General features: G+C 44.2%; 1 protein-coding gene across 1 annotated transcript in view; it reads left to right on the top strand.

Moving 5' to 3' along the window:
* The window catches only part of PPIL6 (peptidylprolyl isomerase like 6), a 213,458-nt gene extending 188,053 nt beyond the window's left edge, over positions 1-25,405 (top strand). Inside the window, exon 8 of the mRNA XM_069235469.1 lies at positions 25,252-25,405. Within this exon, the coding sequence (XP_069091570.1) occupies positions 25,252-25,363 (112 nt within the window). The 3' untranslated portion in view covers positions 25,364-25,405. The remainder of the gene's footprint in view (positions 1-25,251) is intronic.
* The last annotated feature ends 2,153 nt before the right edge of the window (positions 25,406-27,558 follow it).

Here is a 27,558-nt window from a genome sequence, read left to right as displayed (position 1 = left end):
ACCACCCTGGCCCTGACTGGCTGTCCAGTAGAACACTGAGCATGACGTTTGTCACAGTTTTAGCAATTTTATTTCCAAAGTATGTTAATTCCCTTGAGTCTTCTTTACGCCGGAACATATACTGCGAAGGCTCGACCCCCAACTCTGTTCCCCTGACTTTTATGCATTTGGTTTACCAGGCATGTAATGGTTTTCTAGGGATTGAGACTGCCTGCAAGCAATAAACTGAGTGTTGTGCAGTTTAGCAATTTTGAAAACCGCTGCCAGCGAAATTGCTGTTTCAGGTACATCTCTTTTGCTCAGATATCACTAATGCACCAAAGATCACACTGAACAAGACGTTTGTCAGATGTGTAGATATTTTTTCTGAAAACATGGTAATTCCTCCAACTTGCGGGAACATATCCCTGCAAAGTCCTCATCCCCAGATTTATTCTTCTGAATCTCCTGAGCAAAGGGAATCCAGAAATGTTATTGTTTTCTCTGGGTCCTTGGAGCCCATAGGCTATAAACTGATGCAGTGAATTTTGGGAAATTCGGAAAGCATATAAAATTTAAATGGCAGTTTAGGTACCTTGTATTTAGTCACAGATATGACCTATGGACTGTATAAATGCATCACATAACATATTCATTTAATATTTACCCATCACATAGCTTGTTGCTGGGTGCCTAGCTACCCTCACCCTAATTGACTTCCTGGGATAATGCACTGTACTAAATACTTATCAGATTGTGTAAATTTTTCCTCCAAAAATGGCAGCTTCTCTCAGTCTTCTGTACACAGGAACATATCCCTCTCAAGGCATGACCCACCTCTTTTTCCCGTGGGTCGTCTGAGGATGTTGTTATCAAACATGGAGGGCGGGGGATGGGGTTGAGGAGGAATCCACACACTTGACTCAAGGGAATGTTTCTGATGGGGAGGTTTAATGGGGGAAGTCTGAGGCATTTCAGTGCAGAGCTTGATGGTCCCCAGGTAACCCTATCAACCTGAGACTTTTCTGAGAACTCGAAACGCAGGGGAATCCACAGTGAAGGTGTTTGCATGAATATTAATGCATTTATTATTCAGAATACCCTGCAAATAGTAAAAGATGGGTAAAAAACACAATTCTTCAATTTTCTCTGACAGAAAACTCCAGAACGTCAGGCAAATAGCACAAGTCCTGTCATCTAATGTTCTTACACATCTCCTGATAAGAACAGCATCCCACATGTGAGGGTGGGCCAATTGTATTGGATAACATGAGGTCTACTTTCAATCATGTGAAGACCATATTGTCACTATATTGAATTCACATGGTCACGTATTTGACCTCTACCTGTCAGTTACAATAGGCCCAACCACACATGAGAAGTACTGTTTTGTTGGTAGTGGAAATACTGTGTTGTGGTGTCTCCACAAATTCTGTCACGGAAATGTGAGGAAATTCATTTTTTAACCAATGTTTGACCTGTACAGGACATTCTGGGTAAGAAAAAGTGGCCATACCCATACAAGCCACACCACCCAGGACTCTTCCTGGTGTGTAGTGTTCAGAAATGTTGGAGTTGGTAGGTTTCCTTAGGGGCCAGGCAACTCCAGGCTGTGTGGAGATTGTTTTTTAGCCTCAGACAAAATGCAAACAGTATGCATCTTCTTGTTGTGGTGCAGACACCCACACATAACGAACATACACACATATGTCTGCTCTCCTTCTTTATCCCAGAGGCTGTTTGGATTTTTTTTTTTGGTTCTGAAAAAAATCCAAACAGTGACTGTATAAGAAATTGGGTTACTGGTTGATGGGGGTGAAACCGTACTCAAGCAGCAAGCACAATTCCCCTCAGGGTGAAGTCACAAGCAAACCCTAAATTAACCCATGCTTAACCCTCTGGGAGCTTAGTTACAAAGCAATCAGGCTTAACTTAGAGACAACGTGTAAAGAATTTATGCAGCACACAAAAAGTAATAACATGAGACCAAAACAAAAACAAACAAAAAACATTAGTAGTACTTTAGATATGCAATGTTATAGATTTTGTTTGTGGAAAAAAGTATTAAGAAGTAAAGAGTGCCAACCGAGGTTATCAGGTCACTGTAGACAGAGTCCAAGTCACAAGTTCATGCTGACCGCAGTGGAACATAGGCCGGACACAGGACTGAGTTCAGTCCACTGAGAAAGTACCTTATGAGCCTGGGAGTCGAGGTGCAAAGTCCTTGCGTCAAGATGTACAAGCCGGTGCCGAGGAGCACGATGCGAGGTTCAGCATCGAGATGCATCACACAGTGGCGGAGTCAATGACCGTTGACGTGGTTCTGCAATGCGAAATCCTGTGTCGAGGAAGCAGGTGGGACTTGTGGAGACTTGCGCTGCGATGCATCAGTGCAGAGGAGACAAGATGCGTCGCACTGGGCCTGCGTCGCGCTGCATCATCATCGAAGAAATCACCACTGCTTGCAAGCACTTGCAATGAAATGCTTTGAGGACAAGCTGTCAAAAGCGCGTTATGTCCCTGCGGCTTGAAAAAGGGCCAGCCAACTGGCCATTGGAGATTTCCTGGAATTCTGGCATCCACACAGGCATGCTGGATTCAGCAGGGCAGTTCACAGCAGCAGAGGAATCCTGGTGCAGCAACAGCAAGCCTTGGCCAGCAAAGCAGTCCTTGGTCAGCAAGACAGGTGGGCAGTCCTTCCTGGCAGAGTCCAAAGGTCCAGAAGTAATCTGAAGAGTTGAGTCTGAGGGCCCACTATTTATCCTTGGTGCTAGATTTGAAGTAGGAGATGTTTCTAGTGCGTTCCATCCCAAGTGTTCGGAATTCCCTGCCTTGGCCCAAGCTTGTCTGAGAGCATAAAGGACTAGTGCCAAATCCTTTGTGAGTTTGGTGAGGCAGAGTCTTTATGATGTGTAAGTGTGGTAGGTGACAGGTCCGCTCCCCTAGCAAGTCAGAGATGGCCCTTCCTGCCAACACGTATTCTCCCTTTGCCTAACTGTCTGGGAGCAATAGACAAAGACCAACGGCTGGCTACAGCTAGTCATGCGACCCAGGATACAGGCTGCAGGCAGCATATGGTTGGAACAGGAAAAAACATATGTCTAAAAGTGCCATTTTCAGAATTGTGACTTAAAATCCAACTTTGCTATTTAGGAGGGTGTTAAATAACAATTCTTTAGACACCAAACTCCAAATTCCTACCTGCTCCCAATTGAAAGTTATCATTTATTAAACATAACAAAGTAACCCAAGGTTATCCTTGTGGGAGAGGCAGGCCTTGTAGTAGTGAAACACGAATTTGAGAGGTTTTCACTAACATGACATGCAAAAGTAAAAAGTACATTTACATCTTTTTAAATACACTGCACTCTACTCTGTGGGCTGTTTATGGCCTACCTGAGGGTGGCTTTTTTTGTATTAAAGGGAAGGTTTTGGCCTGCCAAAAGATTTATTTTGATAGTTTGAAACAGCAGTTTAAAACAGCACCCTCAGACTGCAATGACAGGCCTGAGAAATTTTAAAGGGCTGCTGAAGTGGGTGGCGCGATCAGTGCTTCAGGCATGTGAGGCCCAAAAGTAAAACTGGCATCAAGATAGATGCCTACATTTCGAACTTTAGGAAAAAGACAAGGGTAGGGGCCCTGGACAGGGGGCCCTAAGCATAAATTAGGACACATAGAGCTGGCACCATCAACAGTGCGGTTGTAGATCGATTGGATTTCAGAAAGTTCTGTGAAATCCATCAATGGACAAGATGTATAGAATAGGCAAGAGAAAGGTTAGAAAGAAGGTTCTGTGCAAGCCCAAAGATCAATTTGGTGTCATCCACATATATGAACGCCTTTGCCACAGCTGATGTTAAAATTTGAGCCAAGGGGCGCATGTCGATGGTAAACAAAATGGGAGATAGAATCAAATCCTTCAGGGACATCCTAATTGAAAGCTGTGGGCTCTGAATTGTATGGGGGAAGAGAGAGCTACAGTATGAAACTGATATGTTGAGTAAGAAGTCAGCTGCTTCAGAACAGTGCAAGAAATGCTTCCCTTTAATTGTAGCTAAATGCTTCCATACCATAAATGCACCCTGGAATAGTCGCTCTTAATTAAAATGTGGCAGCTTTCATCAGCAATTGGATGGTAGGGCTGGAAAGGGCTAACAAGGGTGGAACCACTCCCAAATGTTGGTTAAGTGCATCATTGGTCCAATGGTAGTACTGTTGTAAGATAGCTATCACAATCAGCAGTGGATCCGATTAGGGCAAAAGTCTTAAACAGTTTGTCATCAAGAGCAAGGCTGCTGCTTTGAGGACCTGAGCCAAATCAGACAGCAAATATATTCTGTAGCCAGGTAACCTGACATAAAGTGGATGTTCAGTGTGTCTTGGTGTATGTTTTAGCTCTGGGCAACAGATAGGTTTAGCTATTTTTGAATGCCCTGGGTTTGAGTCAGCCCCTTGCTCATGAGTGGATGACGTTTTCTCTTGTACTTCCTTTTTATTAAACTTTGCCTCTCCTCCTTATTCCTTTGTTTGTCCCACCTAGGAGTATTTTGGTTGCATAGTGTTTTGACTAGATGATGGATCCTTCAACTGCTGATGTTAGACCAAGCTTTTTTTCTCTCTCTCTTTCTCGCTTTCTCTTTCTCTCCCTCTCCCCTTATTCTCAATCCCACTTCTCATGTTTTTGCTGTCCATCGCACTACTGGGGCGCAGCCATTGTAAAAAAAAAAATTGGCCATTCTAAGATGGCCCTCATAACTGCGCACATATGCACATCAGGTATTTCTGAATAGGCTTTTTCTGTGTTCATGTGATAAGGTTTATAGAGGAGGTGGTTCACGTACAAAGAGCGTGGTATTCTATGCAAATATATGTCTGAAGATATAAGCTTAATATTTCATATCTTATCCCGAGAGAAGTTTCATCATTTGGAGGTAAAGAAACGCTGTTCCCCGAGAATTGCTTTATACACTGTTCAGTAATAAATTTACAAAACTGCAAAAAAGTCCTCGTGTTCACATACGTATTTAGGCATACAACCATAGTAACCCAATTCCACCTTTTTATGCACTCGGGGTAGCCCTGCTTTCTGGAACATTACGTAGAAGTAGAAAGGTTTTAATTTATTTTTCTCAATTTCCTTGTTTTTTTTTTTAGTTTTATTTAGGACTCAGGTTAGACCTGTTTCTGGAACAGGATCTAGAAGTGGCAGGATTTCAATTTGTTTTTCTTAATTTTCTTTTTTTTTTTTTTTCTTTCAAGACAGCTATACTTCTTACTGATTTACTAGGGGCAGTGGCAATGCATAGATTTGGTAGTAGGAAGCACAGTGCAGCTTCTAAAGTTAAAGACAGTGGCACCCAGAGGAGGACTTCGGTATTCAACACACACAAGGGCTCATTTACAAGCCCCTTGCACCACCGTTACATAATTTTTTACGCTACTGCGGCTCAAAACAGTCCTCCACCCCGTGTCATATTTGCAAACTTGCACAATGTCACCATTGTGCCAGTTTGTAAACCCTTCGCCACATTATGTATAATGTATGCAGAAAAGGGGTTCCCCGGCAAGGAGGCCCAAAAAAATGGCACAGTGAAATCTACAAGATTTGACTGCACCATTCTAGCGACATTTTGTAACGCCTGCCCATGGCAGGTGTTAAACTCATCCTAGGCTCTTTTCAATGGGCCTCCCCGAGCTTTGTTGGACTGGCGTCAACATTTTTGACGCAAGTCCAACAAAGCGCCACAATTGCATCAAAAATATTGACGCAGTTGTGTTAACGAGCGCCATGGTGTGCTGTATTATAAATGCAGCCCTACCATGGTGTTGTCAGGGGGGCGAAGGGCTACGCAAGGAAACTGGTGCATCGGAGCTGATGCGCCAATTCCTTGTAAATGAGGCCCACAGTTTGCATAATCTGCTCCCACCCATCTTTGGAAGTTCTTGCAGCTGAAAAATAGTGTCGTGCATATATGTGGAAGTATAGTAAGATCATAGTTTAGTTTTAGAAATAGAAAGCTTAACGTAGCCATTAGGGTGTCGAGAAAGGCAAAGGGTGGCACCTGAGAAGTATCTGCGCAGTTTGGCTGTTTTTCGATCCACTTAGTTTGGTGAGGTATGATTCAAATTAAAGCAGTCACCGGTCCAATGAGATTGGAGTCGGCTGCTCTGAATACTGCGGAAAAACGTGCCAACAGTATTATTTTGAAGTCCCTATTTTCCAGTTTAATACCGCAGGAACTTCGCTCAAGGGCTTTCGAGCGTGAAGCATGAGAAGCAGACGTTGTGTTTTTTGTTAGGTACGGGGATGTTAGGTGATTTCCTCAAAATTACTTGATATGAAGCCTAGGCCTGGATTCGAATTTGGGCCTCTAGATCTCAGCTGGGCAGCTCTAGCAACTAGGCCAGATTTCCTCTTCTTTGATATGTAAAGCAGAGGGAATCGTTGGAAACATTAGAGAGGCTGGTCTCCTGTCATTTCTGGGCTGACATTGGACTGTAACAAGTATTTCACATTCTCTTTGCCTAAATACTGTGCCAATTTATTCCATATAAAAACAGATACTTGAAGTTTTAAACTAATTCAAAATGAAATTCATTTTATTTTAGCAATTCTAATAAAATGTATCAACACCTTGACTTTTGGATTTGTGGACGTTGCTGGAACAGTTTGTTAGGATGCTTAAAGAATTTGCTGATAAAATGTTCATTTTATTTCATTTTTAATGAGTTATAGGAAGTACATTTGGGGATTGCTCAACAATGCATTGGCTCGTGTAAAAATTATTTAATCAACATTGGTGACACCCGAGCACAGTCAAAGAAACGAAAACATAATTGCACTACATGTTCAAATCTGTTTGTTCGTGGGTGGCAGAACAATCGAATACTGGTGTAAAGGATTTCTTCATAACCATGGGTTTACGAATTTTGTCTCTGTCTTTGTGGCTACAGTTTACATAGGGTGATCAGATTGCTTAAATACCCGTAAATATTGATTATTTGTTCCATGACTAAGTTTTTCTTGAAGTTGCTGTAGGAGGCAGGACTGGCTTGTAGTGAGTACCTAGGGGTACTTACACCTTGCACCAGGCCCAGGTATCCCTTATTAGTGTAGAGGGGTGTCTAGCAGCTTAGGCTGATAGAAAAAGGTAGCTTAGCAGAGCAGCTTAGGCTGAACTAGGAGACGAGTGAAGCTCCTACAGTACCACTAGTGTCATATGCACAATATCATAAGAAAACACAATACACAGATATATTAAAAATAAAGGTACTTTATTTTTATGACAATATGCTAAAAGTATCTCAGTGAGTACCCTCAGTATGAGGATAGCAAATATACTCAAGATATATGTACACAATACCAAAATATGCAGTAATAGCAATAGAAAACAGTGCAAGCAATGTATAGTCACAATAGAATGCAATGGGGGCACATAGGGCTAGGGGCAACACAAACCATATACTCTAGAAGTGGAATGCGAACCACGAATGGACCCCAAACCTATGTGACCTTGTAGAGGGTCGCTGGGACTGTAAGAAAACAGTGAGGGTTAGAAAAATAGCCCACCCCAAGACCCTGAAAAGTGGGTCCAAAGTGCACCTAAGTTCCCCAAAGAGCACAGAAGTCGTGATAGGGGAATTCTGCAAGGAAGACCAACACCAGCAATGCAACAACGATGGATTTCCTGACGAGAGTACCTGTGGAACAAGGGGACCAAGTCCAAGAGCCACGATCAAGTCGGGAGTGGGCAGATGCCCAGGAAATGCCAGCTGTGGGTGCAAAGAAGCTGCCACCGGATGGTAGAAGCTGTGGATTCTGCAAGAACGAGAAGGGCTAGAAACTTCCCCTTTGGAGGATGGATGTCCCGAGTCGTGAAGAGTCGTGCAGAGGTGTTTCCGTGCAGAAAGACCGCAAACAAGCCTTGCTAGCTGCAAGGGTCGCGGTTAGGGTTTTTGGATGCTGCTGTGGCCCAGGAGGGACCAGGATGTCGCCAATTGCGTGAGGAGACAGAGGGGGCGTCCAGCAAGACAAAGAGCCCACTCAGAAGCAAGCAGCACCCGCAGACGTACCGGAACAGGCACTACGAAGTTGAGTGAACCGGAGCTCACTGAAGTCACAAAGGAGGGTCCCACGACACTAGAGGACAACTCAGGAGGTAGTGCACTGCAGGCTAGAGTGCCGGGGACCCAGGCTTGGCTGTGCACAAAGGAAATCCTGGAAGAGTGCACAGGAGCCGGAGTAGCTGCAAAACACGCGGTTCCCAACAATGCAGTCTAGCGTGGGGAGGCAAGGACTTACCTCCACCAAACTTGGACTGAAGAGTCACTGGACTGTGGGAGTCACTTGGACAGAGTTGCTGAGTTCAATGGACCTCGCTCGTCGTGCTGAGAGGAGACCCAGAGGACCAGTGATGCAGTTCTTTGGTGCCTGCGGTTGCAGGGGGAAGATTCCGTCGACCCACAGGAGATTTCTTCGGAGCTTCTAGTGCAGAGAGGAGGCAGACTACCCCCACAGCATGCACCACCAGGAAAACAGTCGAGAAGGCGGCCGGATCAGCGTTACAAGGTCGCAGTACTCGTCTTTGCTACTTTGTTGCAGTTTTGCAGGCTTCCAGAGCAGTCAGCGGTCGATTCCTTGGCAGAAGGTGAAGAGAGAGATGCAGAGGAACTCTAATGAGCTCTTGCATTCGTTATCTAAAGAATTCCCCAAAGCAGAGACCCTAAATAGCCAGAAAAGGAGGTTTGGCTACTTAGGAGAGAGGATAGGCTAGCAACACCTGGAGGAGCCTATCAGAAGGAGTCTCTGACGTCACCTGCTGGCACTGGCCACTCAGAGCAGTCCAGTGTGCCAGCAGCACCTCTGTTTCCAAGATGGCAGAGGTCTGGAGCACACTGGAGGAGCTCTGGACACCTCCCAGGGGAGGTGCAGGTCAGGGGAGTGGTCACTCCCCTTTTCTTTGTCCAGTTTCACGCCAGAGAAGGGCTGGGGGATCCCTGAACCGGTGCAGACTGGCTTATGCAGAGATGGGCACCATCTGTGCCCATCAAACCATTTCCAGAGGCTGGGGGAGGCTACTCCTCCCCAGTCCTGACACCTTTTTCCAAAGGGAGAGGGTGTAACACCCTCTCTCTGAGGAAGTCCTTTGTTCTGCCTTCCTGGGCCAAGCCTGGCTGGACCCCAGGAGGGCAGAAACCTGTCTGAGGGGTTGGCAGCAGCAGCAGCTGCAGTGAAACCCCGGGAAAGGTAGTTTGGCAGTACCCAGGTCTGAGCTAGAGACTCGGGGATCATGGAATTGTCTCCCCAATGCCAGAACGGCATTGGGGTGACAATTCCATGATCTTAGACATGTTACATGGCCATGTTCGGAGTTACCATTGTGACGCTATACATATGTCGTGACATATGTATAGTGCAGGCGTGTAATGGTGTCCCGCACTCATAAAGTCCGGGGAATTTGCCCTGAACAATGTGGGAGCACCTTGGCTAGTGCCAGGGTGCCCACACACTAAGTAACTTAGCACCCAACCTTTACCAGGTAAAGGTTAGACATATAGGTGACTTATAAGTTACTTAAGTGCAGTGGTAAATGGCTGTGAAATAACGTGTACGTTATTTCACTCAGGCTGCAGTAGCAGGCCTGTGTAAGAATTGTCAGAGCTCCCTATGGTTGGCACAAGAAATGCTGCAGCCCATAGGGATCTCCTGGAACCCCAATACCATGGGTACCTCAGTACCATATACTAGGGAATTATAAGGGTGTTCCAGTATGCCAATGTAAATTGGTGAAATTGGTCACTAGCCTGTTAGTGACAATTTGGAAAGAAATGAGAGAGCATAACCACTGAAGTTCTGGATAGCAGAGCCTCAGTGAGACAGTTAGTCATAACACATATAACACATACAGGGCACACTTATGAGCACTGGGGCCCTGGCTGGCAGGGTCCCAGTGACGCATACAACTAAAACAACATATATACAGTAAAATATGGGGGTAACATGCCAGGCAAGATGGTACTTTCCTACACAACCCCCCCCCCCCCCCCAACGAAGGACAATAAGACTAGCCATGAACTGATGAGTCTTCATTGTCTAAGTGGAAATATCTGGAGAGTCCATCTGCATTGGAGTGGGTACTCCCAGGTGTATGTTGCACTGTATAGTCCATTCCCTGTAGGGATATGGACCACCTCAACAATTTAGGATTTTCACCTTTCATTTGTTTTAGCCAAAGTAGAGGTTTGTGGTCTGTCTGAACAATGAAGTGAGTGCCAAACAGGTATGGCCTCAACTTCTTCAGTGCCCAGACCACAGCAAAGGCCTCCCTCTCTATGGCAGACCAACGCTTTTTTCTAGGGGTCAACCTCCTGCTGATAAAAGCAACAGGTTGATCCTGGCCCTCAGAATTAAGTTGTGATAAGACTGCCCCTACCCCTAATTCAGATGCATCAGTTTGGACAATGAATTCTTTGGAGTAACAGGGGCTTTTCAGGACAGGTGCAGAGCACATGGCCTGCTTCAGCTCCTCAAAAGCTTTCTGACAGTAAGCTGTCCATAATACCTTTTTAGGCATTTTCTTAGATGTGAGGTCATTAAGAGGGGCTGCAATGGAGCCATAGTTCTTTATGAACCTTCTGTAGTACCCAGTGAGGCCTAAAAAGGCTCTCACCTGAGTCTGAGTTGTAGGGGGAGCCCAATCTATAATAGTTTGGATTTTCCCCTGAAGTGGTGCAATCTGTTCTCCACCTACCAGGTGTCCCAGATAAACCACTTTCCCCTGCCCTATCTGGCACTTTGAAGCCTTGATAGTGAGGCCTGCCTTCTGCAGGGCCTCCAAAACTTTCCATAGGTGGACCAGGTGATCATCCCAGCTGGAGCTAAAGACAGCTATATCATCTAGATATGCTGCACTAAAAGCTTCCAGCCCTTGCAGGACTGTGTTCACCAACCTTTGAAAAGTGGCAGGTGCATTTTTCAATCCAAAAGGCATTACTGTGAATTGGTAGTGCCCTCCAATGGTTGAAAATGCAGTTTTTGCTTTAGCATCCTCTGATAACTTGATCTGCCAGTACCCTGCAGTCAAATCAAAGGTGCTTAGATACTTGGCAGATGCCAGTATATCTATTAGCCCATCTGCCCTGGGTATAGAGTGAGCATCAGTTTTAGTTACCTGGTTGAGACCTCTGTAGTCAACACAAAATCTCATTTCCCTTTTACCATCTTTGGAATGAGGTTTTGGTACAAGTACCACAGGAGAAGCCCATGGACTTTCAGAGTGCTCAACCACTCCCAGTTCAAGCATTTTCTGCACCTCTTGTTTTATGCAGTCTCGGACATGGTCAGGCTGCCTATAGATCTTACTTTTGACAGGCAAGCTGTCTCCAGTATCTATAGTGTGCTTACACCAAGAAGTAGTGCCTGGCACAGTAGAAAAGAGTTCAGAAAACTGACCCAGGAGATTTATGCAGTGGTCTTTCTGCTCAGCAGTAAGACATTCTGCCAAAACTAAACCTTCCACTAGAGCATCTTGTTCTGTGGAAGAGAAGAGATCAGGGAGAGGGTCACTCTCTTCTTCCTGTCCTTCATCTGTTGCCATGAGCAGGGTGAGATCAGCCCTGTCATAGTAGGGTTTCAGGTGATTGACATGGAGCACCCTAATGGGACTCCTGGCAGTGCCTAAGTCAACCAAGTAGGTGACTTCTCCCTTCTTTTCAACAATTATGTGGGGTCCATTCCATTTGTCTTGGAGTGTTCTTGGGGCCACAGGCTCCAAGACCCACACTTTCTGCCCTGGTTGGTACTGAATCAGAACAGCCTTCTGGTCATGCCATTGCTTTTGGAGCTCTTGGCTGGCCTGAAGGTTTTTACTGGCCTTTTTCATGTACTCAGCCATTCTAGATCTTAGGCCAAGTACATAGTCCACTATGTCTTGCTTAGGAGCTTTTAAAGGTTGTTCCCAACCCTCCTTCACAAGTGTTAGAGGACCTCTCACAGGGTGTCCAAATAGGAGTTCAAAGGGGCTGAAGCCCACTCCTTTTTGGGGTACCTCCCTGTAAGCAAAAAGGAGGCAAGGTAATAGGACATCCCATCTCCTGCGGAGTTTTTCAGGGAGTCCCATTATCATTCCTTTGAGAGTTTTGTTAAATCTCTCCACCAGTCCATTTGTTTGTGGATGATAGGGTGTGGTGAACTTGTATGTAACACCACATTCCTTCCACATGGCCTTTAAGTAAGCAGACATGAAATTGCTTCCCCTGTCTGATACCACCTCTTTTGGGAAGCCCACCCTGGAAAAGATTCCCAGGAGGGCCTTTGCCACTGCAGGAGCTGTAGTGGTCCTTAGAGGAATTGCTTCAGGATATCTGGTGGCATGGTCCACTACCACCAAGATAAACCTATTGCCTGAAGCAGTAGGAGGGTCAAGGGGGCCAACTATGTCAACCCCTACCCTTTCAAAGGGAACCCCAACCACAGGTAGTGGAATAAGGGGTGCCTTTGGAGTGCCACCTGTCTTGCCACTGGCTTGACAGGTTTCACAGGACTTACAAAATTCCTTTCTGTCCTCTGACATTCTAGGCCAATGAAACAAGGGGACAAGCCTGTCCCAAGTTTTCATTTGCCCCAAATGTCCAGCTAGGGGAATGTCGTGGTCTAGAGTTAGGAGGAACTTTCTGTATTGCTGAGGAATCACCAATCTTCTGGCAGCTCCAGGTTTTGGATCCCTTGCCTCAGTATACAAGAGGTTGTCCTCCCAGTAAACTCTGTGAGAGTCACTGACATCCCCATTTGCTTGTTTGACAGCTTGCTGTCTTAGACCCTCTAGTGTGGGACAGGTATGCTGTGCCACACTCAGCTCCTCCCTGGCAGGCCCCCCTTCACCCAAAAGCTCAGCAGTGTCTGCTTCCAGCTCCTCTGGTGTAGGTTCTGCACAGGGTGGAAATTCTTCTTCCTCAGAAGTTGAATCCACTGTAGAGCAAGGGATAGTAGGTAGTGTTTTACCTTTACTAACCCTAGCTTTAGGGAGCACTTGGTCCATTCTTCCAGGATCCAAGTCACCCTGTCCTTTTTGCTTTTTGGCCTGAGCCCTGGTTAAAGCACAAATATGCCCTGTAATGCCCAGCATTGCTGCATGAGCCTCCAACTCCAGTTCTGCCCAAGCTGATGTCTCTAAATTGTTCCCTAGTAGACAGTCTACAGGTAAATCTGAGGCAACCACAACTTTCTTTGGGCCAGTAACCCCCCCCCCCCCCCCCCCCCCCCCAGTTGAGATTCACAACAGCCATGGGGTGGCTAAGAGTGTTGTTATGAGCATCAGTCACTTGGTACTGGTGACCAAGTAGGCGTTGTGCAGGGTGGACCAGTTTCTCTATTACCATGGTAACACTGGCACCTGTGTCCCTGTAGGCCTGAACCTCAACACCATTTATTAGGGGAAGTTGCTTGTACTTATCCATATTAAGGGGACAAGCAACCAAGGTGGCCAAATCAATGGCCCCCTCAGAGACTAACACAGCCTCTGTGGTCTCCCTAACAAGACCAACCCCAACTAAATTACCAAAAGTGAGCCCAGCTACTCCCTTGGAATGGCTATTAGTAGGTTTGCTCCCACCACCACTGCTATTACTAGGGGCACTAGGTGTAGCAGCAGGGGTTGTAGTGGTAGGAGGCTTGGTGCTTTTCTTTGGGAAAGTGGGGTCAGTTGTCCAATGGCCTTTTATTTTACATAAATAGCACCATGGTTTCTTTTCTTTGTTTTGATTTGAAGAGCATTTGCCCCCCCCCCCCCACACCAGAGTGTTTTTGTGGGCCTGATGAAGACTCATTTTTAGATTTGTCCCCACCCTTGTCAGAAGACTTACCATCCTTCTTCTTATTGCCATCCTTGTCACCCCCTGTATGAACTTTTCTGTTCACCCTTGTTCTGACCCATTTGTCTGCCTTCTTTCCCAATTCTTGGGGAGAGGTCAGATCAGAGTCTACCAGGTACTGGTGTAACAAATCAGACACACAATTATTAAGAATATGCTCTCTCAGGATTAAGTTATACAGGCTTTCATAGTCAGAAACTTTACTGCCATGTAACCACCCCTCCAAGGCCTTCATTGATTGGTCAACAAAGTCTACCCAGTCTTGTGAAGACTCCTTTTTGGTTTCTCTGAACTTGACCCTGTACTGTTCAATGGTTAAGCCATAACCATCAAGGAGTGCATTCTTAAGAACTGTAAAATTATTGGCATCACTTTCTTTAACAGTAAGGAGCCTATCCCTACCCTTTCCACTGAAAGATAGCCATAGGATAGCAGCCCACTGCCTTTGAGGGACCTCCTGTACAACACAGGCCCTCTCAAGTGCAGCAAACCACTTGTTAATGTCATCCCCCTCCTTGTAAGGGGGAACTATCTTGTGCAGATTCCTAGAATCATGCTCATTTACAGGATGACTATTTGGAATACTGCAGCTGCCACCATGGGGTCCAAACCCCAACCTCTGTCTTTCTTTTTCTAAGTCAAATGCTTCCCTGTCTAGATCCAGCTGTTGCTTTTTAAGCTTCAGCCTGGACTCTTCCACTCTCAATCTATTGAGTTCCCTTTCTAACATTCTGTCTTCAGGGAGGGTGGGTTGGGCATGCCTTGACACAGAAGAATGGTGTGAATGAACAGAGGGAGACCTGTCCCTAACAGATGGCACTCTAACAGCCTGGCCTACAGAAGTCACACTCCTACTGTGATGGGAAGTAACACTCTTACTGTGATGAGAAGTCACATTAGTACCAGCTATGGTAGGTGGCCTGCTAGGGGCAGGTTGGGAAGGTTCCCTTCTAACTATTTTACTAGGGGTGCCCCAGAATCAGAGTGGGAGCCATCAGCTAATCTCTCACCAGAAGTGCCAACTAAGGCCTTATCTTGTTCAACGAGCATGTCAACTAATAGTTCTCTAGAGGGATTCTTCCCTACCCCTAAACCTCTATCAATGCAGAGACTCCTTGCTGCTTTCCAGCTAAGGTGGTCATAAGCAGTCTTGGACAGATCCAGAGTTTGACCTGTACCAGACATAATAGAAAAGGTTTAAGGGACAGAAAAAGAAAGAAAAAGTTTTTAGAACTTTTTAAAGGACTGAAAAAAAAACTTTTAAAGCTTTTTAAGAACTTTTTGAAAGTTTTAGAGGTACTTTTCAGCACTTAGCAAAAAGAGTAAGAGGAGAAAAGCAAAACTTTTTGGTTAGGTGTACATACACTGAACTTGTTTTGTATATTTTTCTCTTATGAAAAGTACAATATGATAAAGTGGTAAGTAGTTGCAAGTACTTATCCCACAGCTGCACAACCAATATAGGAGGCTGGACTGGCTTGTAGTGATGACCTAGGGGAACTTACACCTTGCACCAGGCCCAGGTATCCCTTATTTAGTGTAGAGGGGTGTCTAGCAGCTTAGGCTGATAGAAAAGGTAGCTTAGCAGAGCAGCTTAGGCTGAACTAGGAGACGAGTGAAGCTCCTACAGTACCACTAGTGTCATATGCACAATATCATAAGAAAACACAATACACAGATATACTAAAAATAAAGGTACTTTATTTTTATGACAATAAGCTAAAACTATCTCAGTGAGTACCCTCAGTATGAGGATGGCAAATATACACAAGATATATGTACACAATACCAAAATATGCAGTAATAGCAATAGAAAACAGTGCAAGCAATGTATAGTCACAATAGAATGCAATGGGGGCACATAGGGATAGGGGCAACACAAACCATATACTCTAGAAGTGGAATGCGAACCACGAATGGACCCCAAACCTATGTGACCTTGTAGAGGGTCGCTGGGACTGTAAGAAAACAGTGAGGGTTAGAAAAGTAGCCCACCCCAAGACCCTGAAAAGTGGGTGCAAAGTGCACCTAAGTTCCCCAAAGAGCACAGAAGTCATTATAGGGGAATTCTGCAAGGAAGACCAACACCAGCAATGCAACAACGATGGATTTCCTGACGAGAGCACCTGTGGAACAAGGGGACCAAGTCCAAGAGTCACGATCAAGTCGGGAGTGGGCAGATGCCCAGGAAATGCCAGCTGTGGGTGCAAAGAAGCTGCCACCGGATGGTAGAAGCTGTGGATTCTGCAAGAACGACAAGGGCTAGAAACTTCCCCTTTGGAGGATGGATGTCCCACGTCGTGAAGAGTCGTGCAGAGATGTTTCCATGCAGAAAGACCGCAAACAAGCCTTGCTAGCTGCAAGGGTCGCGGTTAGGGTTTTTGGATGCTGCTGTGGCCCAGGAGGGACCCGGATGTCGCCAATTGCGTGAGGAGACAGAGGGGGCGTCCAGCAAGACAAAGAGCCCACTCAGAAGCAAGCAGCACCCGCAGAAGTGCCGGAACAGGCACTACGAAGTGGAGTGAACCGGAGCTCACCCGAAGTCACAAAGGAGGGTCCCACGACGCCGGAGGACAACTCAGGAGGTAGTGCACTGCAGGCTAGAGTGCCGGGGACCCAGGCTTGGCTGTGCACAAAGGAAATCCTGGAAGAGTGCACAGGAGCCGGAGTAGCTGCAAAACACGCGGTTCCCAACAATGCAGTCTAGCGTGGGGAGGCAAGGACTTACCTCCACCAAACTTGGAATGAAGAGTCACTGGACTGTGGGAGTCACTTGGACAGAGTTGCTGAGTTCAAGGGACCTCGCTCGTCGTGCTGAGAGGAGACCCAGAGGACCAGTGATGCAGTTCTTTGGTGCCTGCGGTTGCAGGGGGAAGATTCCGTCGACCCACGGGAGATTTCTTCGGAGCTTCTAGTGCAGAGAGGAGGCAGACTACCCCCACAGCATGCACCACCAGGAAAACAGTCGAGAAGGCGGCCGGATCAGCATAACAAGGTCGCAGTAGTCGTCTTTGCTACTTTGTTGCAGTTTTGCAGGCTTCCAGAGCAGTCAGCGGTCGATTCCTTGGCAGAAGGTGAAGAGAGAGATGCAGAGGAACTCTGATGAGCTCGTGCATTCGTTATCTAAAGAATTCCCCAAAGCAGAGACCCTAAATAGCCAGAAAAGGAGGTTTGGCTACTTAGGAGAGAGGATAGGCTAGCAACACCTGGAGGAGCCTATCAGAAGGAGTCTCTGACGTCACCTGCTGGCACTGGCCACTCAGAGCAGTCCAGTGCGCCAGCAGCACCTCTGTTTCCAAGATGGCAGAGGTCTGGAGCACACTGGAGGAGCTCTGGACACCTCCCAGGGGAGGTGCAGGTCAGGGGAGTGGTCACTCCCCTTTCCTTTGTCCAGTTTCGCGCCAGAGCAGGGCTGGGGGATCCCTGAACCGGTGCAGACTGGCTTATGCAGAGATGGGCACCATCTGTGCCCATCAAAGCATTTCCAGAGGCTGGGGGAGGCTACTCCTCCCCAGCCCTGACACCTTTTTCCAAAGGGAGAGGGTGTAACACCCTCTCTCTGAGGAAGTCCTTTGTTGTGCCTTCCTGGGCCAAGCCTGGCTGGACCCCAGGAGGGCAGAAACCTGTCTGAGGGGTTGGCAGCAGCAGCAGCTGCAGTGAAACCCCGGGAAAGGTAGTTTGACAGTACCCGGGTCTGAGCTAGAGACTCGGGGAATCATGGAATTGTCTCAAAAAACTCATTAATATCAAAGCTGAATATTTTTGGAAGTAGTTTTTAGTTTGTTTTTAGTTTTAGCTATGTTAGGGGGATATCTGTGTGTGCAGGTGACTATTACTGTGCATAATTATTAGGCAACTTAACAACAAAAAATATATATGCCCATTTCAATTATTTATTATTTCCAGTGAAACCAATATAACATCTCAACATTCACAAATATACATTTCTGACATTCAAAAACAAAACAAAAACAAATCAGTGACCAATATAGCCACCTTTCTTTGCAAGGACACTCAAAAGCCTGCCATCCATGGATTCTGTCAGTGTTTTGATCTGTTCACCATCAACATTGCGTGCAGCAGCAACCACAGCCTCCCAGACACTGTTCAGAGAGGTGTACTGTTTTCCCTCCTTGTAAATCTCACATTTGATGATGGACCACAGGTTCTCAATGGGGTTCAGATCAGGTGAACAAGGAGGCCATGTCATTAGATTTCCTTCTTTTATACCCTTTCTTGCCAGCCACGCTGTGGAGTACTTGGACGCGTGTGATGGAGCATTGTCCTGCATGAAAATCATGTTTTTCTTGAAGGATGCAGACTTCTTCCTGTACCACTGCTTGAAGAAGGTGTCTTCCAGGAACTGGCAGTAGGACTGGGAGTTGAGCTTGACTCCATCCTCAACCCGAAAAGGCCCCACAAGCTCATCTTTGATGATACCAGCTCAAACCAGTACTCCACCTCCACCTTGCTGGCGTGTGAGTCGGACTGGAGCTCTCTGCCCTTTACCAATCCAGCCACGGGCCCATCCATCTGGCCCATCAAGACTCACTCTCATTTCATCAGTCCATAAAACCTTAGAAAAATCAGTCTTGAGATATTTATTGGCCCAGTCTTGACATTTCAGCTTGTGTGTCTTGTTCAGTGGTGGTCATCTTTCAGCCTTTCTTACCTTGGCCATGTCTCTGAGTATTGCACACCTTGTGCTTTTGGGCACTCCAGTGATGTTGCAGCTCTGAAATATGGCCAAACTGGTGGCAAGTGGCATCGTGGCAGCTGCACGCTTGACTTTTCTCAGTTCATGGGCAGTTATTTTGCGCCTTGGTTTTTCCACACGCTTCTTGCGACCCTGTTGACTATTTTGAATGAAACGCTTGATTGTTCGATGATCACGCTTCAGAAGCTTTGCAATTTTAAGAGTGCTGCATCCCTCTGCAAGATATCTCACTATTTTTTACTTTTCGGAGCCTGTCAAGTCCTTCTTTTGACCCATTTTGCCAAAGGAAAGGAAGTTGCCTAATAATTATGCACACCTGATATAGGGTGTTGATGTCATTAGACCACACCCCTTCTCATTACAGAGATGCACATCACCTAATATGCTTAATTGGTAGTAGGCTTTCGAGCCTATACAGCTTGGAGTAAGACAACATGCATAAAGAGGATGATGTGGTCAAAATACTCATTTGCCTAATAATTCTGCACTCCCGGTATACTAGGGAATTATAAGGGTGTTCCAGTATGCCAATGTAAATTGGTGAAATTGGTCACTAGCCTGTTAGTGACAATTTGGAAAGAAATGAGAGAGCATAACCACTGAAGTTCTGGATAGCGGAGCCTCAGTGAGACAGTTAGTCATAACACAGGTAACACATACAGGGCACACTTATGAGCACTGGGGCCCTGGCTGGCAGGGTCCCAGTGACACATACAACTAAAACAACATATATACAGTGAAATATGGGGGTAACATGCCAGGCAAGATGGTACTTTCCTACAGTTGCTGAAACTGCCCAGCTACCCCTAAATCCAGTGACTATATCTCCGGTGATTTCCACTTATGAACAAGTGTAATACTAGCTGCAATAAAGAGGCAAGGTAATGCACTACTATATGGACATTTAAGTGTATAAAGATCGTTAACATAAGCAGCACCATCTAGCAACACAAGAAGAAAACTGAATGGTAGCATAATTCGGGTGAAGTTAGTGTTTCCTTTCAAAAGGAGTGGTCTTTCCTGCATAACAACATACGTGGTTGATATCAACTATATGGATACATCTGTTCGAACGGAGGAAATATAGCACTACGCCAGTGCGAGGTCCGGACCACCTGTTTGAAAGAGAATCCATTAATTTTTATGGATGTTGTGGACCTGGAAGCCTTGACAGTCAGAAATCTCTTTATTCATATTCTGCTCCTATTTCACTATATTGATGCGTTTTGGAGTTGTATTCCAGTGTTACTACGGACTCTTGTGTGTACTGGATTAATGCTTTAGATTTCAAGGAGAATATACAAGAAGAGTAGCAGTCTATGCAAGTATTTATGAGGGTACCATTTACATATTCCCAATATGGGGTATTTTTAAGTTTGATTCCCATACTGTCCCAGAATGTTGACACCAATTGTATTTATATCACTTGATTAAAGAGATCTGTATGTATGAAAAAGCCCCTTTGATGTTTACTGCATTGACTAGAGACTCCTTGGAGGTTAGTTGTTTAGCTCTGCTGATTTAACAATGGCCTGTGAAATCCAGTGCCTCAGTTGTCATCGGTATTATGTTTTTTCCTGAACTCAGAGTTATGTCTATAAGTGAATGCGGATCAGGAAATTATATCATGTGATATTTCCCTGTGACCTTCCACCACCTTACTCTGCTCTCCATACCTTAATGTCTGGTATGTGTGAATTGTTAATATTTACCTATACACTTCCTAGGGAGCCAGACTCATGTTTTTGAGGGTGACTCCTTTTTGTTCCAGGGACACCCATATTTTTGTATCACCTGTTGACTTATCAATGCCTAATTTCCCATACAGGGGAGTGCCAACCCTTTCTAAGGTCACATTGCCTAGTCACACCTAATTCAGTTACTCTTTAGCTCCCTTTTGTAACAGCTTTAAAACACATAACAAGCGACTAAGAAGTCAACATTTTCTTACATTTAACCCATTCTAGTCATGATATCTCCAGCAGCTCTTTATGTAGGTTTGTCATGACCATGAGAATATATGGTATAGACAACTTATAAAAAATAGTCTCCCAAGTATATCACATTTTGAAAATGTTACCATTCAAGTCTATAAAACTCAAGCACCGGTTTAGCCATGGGTATTGATTCAGTAAAATTAAGACCTTAAGATTTTCATAGTTAATTTTTCGACATGAGGCACAATGTAAAATATCAGTTTGTAATAATTTCAGAGGAGTTTCTACATTTTCCACTCATTGTGCCACCCACTAAAGGACCCATTAAAACAGGTCTCAGACCTGCGACTGCACCTGTAGTGCAGTTTTAAATTGCCATTTCGACCAGGCACAATGAAACTTTTGCCAGGCCTAGAGCTTCCTTTTTAATACACAAAAGTCACCTCTAAGGTAGGCCCTAAAGGCTCACAGGGCAGGGTGCCCTGTAATTCAGAAGTATGACATGTGGGTTTAAGTTGTACATGTCCTGGTAGTGAAAAAAACTTCTACATTCATTTTTCACTACTACATTTCGAACCTTTGAATTTGCCTTAGTGCAAAAAGAAAACAGTACAGAAACCAGACAGGATTTTGCTTTCTATTTCAGTCAGGAGAATTCTATCCATTCCAAACGCATCAATCAGTATTTAGATTATTCTTGAAAAAACAACTGTATAAAGGTGAATAAAATGTAAAATCTGTTGTCTACATGCTTTTGTCTTGATCCATTTCTAAACCCCTTGACACTGATAACCTGTCTGAGAGATTTTGGAGTTTTACATCCGATTTCACGCTGATGGACTTGTCTGTTTGGCTTAAGAAAGATATATCACCCACTAGTGCCCAGGAAAAGTTGATCATACATGAGCCTACTAAGTAGGCTCTGTCCTGGCTCCCTACATTGCTAACTGTGGGTACCCTGCCATTTCATGATGTAGCTAGAAACTCCTCAAACGCGTTTTTGATTCATGCAGCCATTAGCGTTGCAGACCTAAAACTGCTTCTCTAACGGTGGATGATTCAGTACTGCATGGCTCTTGCCTTGCCTTTTTTGGGGATTTCTTATCCTTTCCCTTATCGTGTGTTCTCTTTGGCTCAGGGAAACCATGCCCCAATTCTTGGAGTGCAAGCCATTAGCGAATGACCACATGTTTTTAACAGCATTTGATCTGCATTCCTTCGTAATCTCATACGTTGAGCTGAACCACCTGCGATAAGCCTGCATCCTGTGTGCGAGCCCATGTACGAGGTACCCGAAGAGCTGCATAAAGTGCATGCAGACCAAGAACCCCCCACACAGCAGTACACAATTGATTTTATTTTTAAGAAGATGAACCAAACAGCAGAAAGGGTGGGGTGAGAAAGCGGCTGAGAGACCCGTCAATCACATCCAAGATCCCCCACCCTGCATGGAGGTCCCCCCGAATATTCAACCCCAATGCCTCCTCTTTGTGTCTTGCAGTGTGTGATTAGCTGTGGGTGTGCCCTGTTGCCCTCGGCTGTGCATTGCCACCAGGCGTGCTTTATTTGCACGCGGTGTATTTTCTTTAATATTTTGTGCCAGATTTCAAACCACCATATGTACACATGTAAATGTTGCATTTATAATTTTGCGTGCGTAAAACTGCAGTAAACACACTGAATTTGCAATTATAAGTGCAGAATTATGTGGGCCCACATCCGGCTTTTATATGTAAAATGTCACTGGATCATTGTCAATCCTGTCAAATTGTATATTTATAAGCATTTAAAGGCCAGTGCTTCTGCATGCATAGAGGTATGATTCGAAATGTAATTTTGCTAATCCGGCCTAGGTGGGCAGCGTTGTCGCCCTCTGTATGGCAAAATAAGGTGCCTTTATCGAGTTTTCCATTCGGGCGTACAGGCAGACTGAACACGGCAACAGACCGTCAAATCACGTTTTCAGTAACGCCCGAAATCGAAGCAGTGTCTACCACAGGCACTCAATAAGTATACGTATTGGTACGTCAGAGAAGATCTTGTTCTCTCTAACAACCATGGTATCAAGAAGAACAAAAAAAGAAATGGGGTAAAACATACGGCTACGCATTACCACATCCCGCAGTAAAGGAGGAGTCTTTTCTCGCTCCTCCACTTGCATCTCTTTGGTAATTAGGTCACCAAGACCGTAAATGGTGTGTAAATGGCAAGAAAGAAGGACGATGCTTGACCTCATAAAGCTTTGCATGTACCTCTAGAGCTTATGAAGATTTGGAGTTCCGGTGGCTGTTTATTTACATACTGATTGTTGCTCTTTGATGTGTTAGCAAATGGCTTTTGCATAATGCTAGCCTTTGTGTATTACCAAAAAACACCGAGGTGTTTAGATGGTCAGGAGGACGGTATCTTTTCTCCTGCACATGTCAGTGAGTGTTTTCATTTTTTGTTTTAGTTTATTTTGTTTATTATTGTCCTAAGAAACATATCTCCTATACCTGTCAATCAGAGGCCATGTAATCAATGTGTCACAGTTCACCGTGTTGCTCACCAATTAACACACAATCTTTACAGCTTTGATTCCCGGCAGCAATTTACAAGCAATGGTAGCTTTTCTTGTGGTGGCCGAATGAGCTGAAAAAGCTGAGAATGTTTACAATACAGAAATATGTGTCGTACCTGTCAGCCAATCCTGATGTGATCATAAATTCAGCCAAAATATATTTTATGTTAATGTCATTTATATAGTGCTGACATTATCTTTTTTCTGTTGTTATTTATTATGCACAACTTACACCAGATATGATTATTTTCTAGGCACAGTTAGTGAAGAAATTATGTGGTTTGGGCAGAAAGGGGTATGCAATAGGTTAGAGGGAAATAGACGTCGGTAAGGAAAACAGACAACACAATGTATAAATATATGATCAATGCATTACAGAACACACCATTATCATAGGGACAGGCATAGCAAAACCTGACCAATTTACAGTCGTCGCACATTAAGTTTGTGGATTGAGGATAGCCACTTGAAGATGTATCTGGAACACTGGTATATAATGTTATTGTTGAGTGGGAGTGCTATTGGATAATTCATGAATTCCAGATTATGCTGATGTGTGTTAAGGACTTTTTACGTGTTGTTTAGGAGGACGAGGGGTGTCTCTTCAGTCAGATGGGTGTTTGCAAGCTAGCTAGTCGAGAAACGACTGATGTGCATATTAGATGACAAATTAGGCTTTGCAAATGTGAACAGTTATACAAGAAGCCAGTTAGGCACTGTAGGCAAAACCAAGCAGCTTCACACTTTAAAATTGATGTCAACTGGTTAGAAGAGATTAATATCCAGGAATTACAAAATGTGAGACCAAACTTCGGGAGAAGTAGAAGTTGAAGTGGTGCATACAAGTAGATGAGTAAGCTCCAGACCCAAATCAGCTTACACAAGCTTCTCTCACATCGCACCTGGCCATCTAGACATACCTCCAGCTCCAACTGGCTGCCTCTGGCCATCAGTTAGGGAAGTAGCAGTGATCACCCTACCCAATACTTTCTGATCCTCGACCTCTTCATACACCTTGTGTTGATGGTACCTGCAATGTAATACTAACACTGAGGACTAACCAGAGCCCCAGTGCTACCTAGGTCTCTGCAGCACTGTCCTGCCCCAAATGGAACCGAGTGCTCAAGTAAAACCTATTCATCCTCTGCTGTGCTATCATGGATGGGAGATACCACCAAGTGCATGATGTTTGTCATCAAAACAGATGAGGGCATAACCCAATCATCCACCTCTTCAACGCTAAAGCTACCCAACCCATACTGATTACATGTCTCTCCACATTCCCTCCCGATTTAGACCTCCTACCCTCTCTGTGATGCCATCACATTTTCATATTGGTCCATCCAGTCCTCCTGTTTCCTGTTTCGAGGCCCAAGATATTGGTCCCTTTCATGCGCACTTCCTCTTGAGTAGTGGTGCATTGCAAAAAACCTCCAGCATGAACCGTCAGCCCTCTGCCTGGCATATGCCAGCTCCCCAGGAAGGCTCTCCCACAATTTTCACCCCACTGGTAGCTGTGCACCCTCAAGACCTAAATATCCCCAGTATTTCATCCAATATTCATACTCAGCCCCGCCGTAAGATATCCCGTATCCCTTATCCCTGCAGCCCCTCCGTTTGGCTGCTACCTATCTCATTTCCAGTCCTGGAGGAAGGCCTAAGTTGGATGGGAAACCCGACCAAGCACCCAAAGTTTGTTGAGAAAACAGCAGGGGAGATAACCAATCGATCTCCCAGGAAGCCCACCAGATTGAACCCCCACTCCCTGACCAAGGAATTGGCTCCAATCTCAGCCGAGCACACAAACGCCTCATGATCTCCAAGAAACAAGGCACAGTGTGTGGCTTGATATCTACAACCATCTTTTGCCATTGAGGCCCCACTACCTGTACTCAGCTTCCTCAATGTAAAGATGATTATCCAAATTTCAGAGTACTCAGATGTTTCCTGTTTTGTTTGATTGCAGCCTTATATCAATGTAATATGGGCCACACCGGGTTCTTTTGACTAGTAATCAATGTTTTTTTCAGATGGCAGAGTGGCAGACCGGGTATAACTCTCGTGTGAAAAATACTCTTTGCTTTCCAAGTCTATTGTCCTAATAATATAATGTCCTCCTCTGCGTACAGCATTAAGAAAGCACATGAGCAATATTTTTATTTAAAAAATATATTTTGCTTTACTTTAGGCAACTGATAGAAGGCACTGAAGTTCTTCGGAAACTAGAAGCTCTACCTACAATCAACGAAAGACCAATAAAACAATGTGTAGTGACGGAATGTAGGATTTATAATCCATAGTGCAATATAATGTGTTCGTTCCAATATAATATTTCCACCTTTTCACTACTCTTCTAAAATCATTGTATACTCTAGATTTCAGCTAATCATTTTGTAATACTCTGAGTATCTATGTATGGTCAAAAAGTATATATCACCCCTGAGACTTTTAATGAGAATTATAAATCGTCATCTTTATTAGGACGACGAGAGGAAATTGTACCAGAAAGAATCATAATTGTTGATACATCATTCTAATTTTAAGAAAAATATTAAAATAACCAAGTATAATGCACACACCATAAACTGAATTGTCTATTCGCGCATTACATTGAATATATGAGAGTTGCTGAGGACCTGGGTATTAAAAAATGAATTTGTGCAAAATGGAGCAATGCAGTGAGTCATACTCCAGCATCATACATTTCTACAGCTAGATCAGTGCTCATTTTATCCTTCAAGAGTGGCAAGTCACTAGTTTGAGTCTGCAACATTGGAGTCAAACGATTGTAATATTTTTTAAACCCTAGAAACTGGTTTGAAGAAAGGAATTTAATAAGAGGCGCTAGGGGTATAAGCCCAGCATTATTCAAATATAAGACCCAGTTTTGAAGGTGTGGGAGATTCACATAAAACACAGTCGCCAGGGTGTTGGGAACCTGTTTCCATTTAGCTTGTAATTATATTTGCCGAATGGTTACCCTTAGTGCTTTTCAAACTTTCTAGGGGCTTGTTCCACTAGTTGAAGTGCAAAATGTCACTGTATGACTTATTCTTTAATGGTTGTCATAAGAACACTGGTCACTATGTGGAATGCCGTCTGCCAGCCTCTCCAGCTGCAATTTGCCCATACTATATTTGTTTTACCTGGAGATAGTGCATATCATAATGGTCTTATTTTATTTATTTTACGTATTTCTTTATTGGTTTTAAACAGATAATGACTGTATACAGAGCAGAGTATGGTGCGTCCTGCTGGAAGCATAATCACAAACCACACAAATATCAATCCTACATTCTAGCATGAAACAGCAGAGGATGGGAAACAGCCTTTACAGTGCGGCTCTTGCCACTCAATACCATTACTATGCATCCTTAAAAAAAGCATAAGTCTTTACAAAGCATGTCTTTACCATGCAAAATTTTACGATTTTACGCCACCCATATACCTTTAATTCCACAGGTAAGTATAAAGTGTGTGTATATATATATATATATATATATATATATATATATATATATATATATATATTCTTCACTGGGCAAAAAAAAAGGTTACAGCAGGGACATTATAGTTAGGAAACAGAATTTAAAAAAACATGGAAATTCACTTAAAGAAACCAAAGATTACAGGCACGTCATAGTTAGGTACATTTCAAACAAACAAAACCATACAAATTTAGCTGTTATAGTTAGTTATTTCAAGTAAATATAACTCATGCCCTATCGTAACTATAACTTGCTCCCCTGCCATGCAAAGTTTTCTCATCAATAATGTATTATCAATGATGTTATAAAAGATGTCATGAGTGCTGTAATATCTGGGGTAATTAGTAATGCATGGCAAGGGCGCAAGTTATAGATACCCTAGGGCATAAGTTATATGTACTTGAAATAACACTCTCTCTCTCTCTATATATATATATATATATATATGTATTTATGTATGTATATATATATATATACACACATATATTTATATATATCTTCTACTGGTCTGTAGATAGTTATCGTTAGAACCTAGTTTCCATAAACAAAGCATTTTTTTGTTTTGCTAAAATGTTTGGGGCTGTTTAACAAATCTTCACGAAATTTCCAAAACTAGTACGCTACTCCCTTCATCTGCTGTTTTGAAAGTTTCAGGGCGATTTGTCAAGCGGGAGCCCAGAAAAAAGGGGGGGGGGAGGATCCCAAAACATCTTTACCCCATGCAATTTCCCATAGGGATTTTGAACTCGACTACAGCCCGAACCGGTGAATGGAATTACACCAAATTTGGCAGAAAGCTAGATCTTTGTCCAGAAAGATATTTTGTTGTGATTTGGTGTAAACCCCTTCTGAAGTTCTGGAGATAATAAACGAAAAATGAATATAGATATCTAGGGATGCAGATCTTCAGTGGATCCAACAGATCTCAATGTGGGCTATCCTAGGACTCAGACTCAGCCGAGTCCTAAGAAAAAAGTCCAAAAAGAAATGAGAAGAGGGCTGGATAG

The sequence above is a fragment of the Pleurodeles waltl genome, chromosome 5 (genome assembly GCF_031143425.1).
Source record: "Pleurodeles waltl isolate 20211129_DDA chromosome 5, aPleWal1.hap1.20221129, whole genome shotgun sequence".
Lineage (NCBI taxonomy): Eukaryota > Metazoa > Chordata > Amphibia > Caudata > Salamandridae > Pleurodeles > Pleurodeles waltl.
The sequence above is the reverse complement of the archived record's forward strand: the minus strand, read 5'-3'. Positions and strand labels throughout refer to the sequence as shown.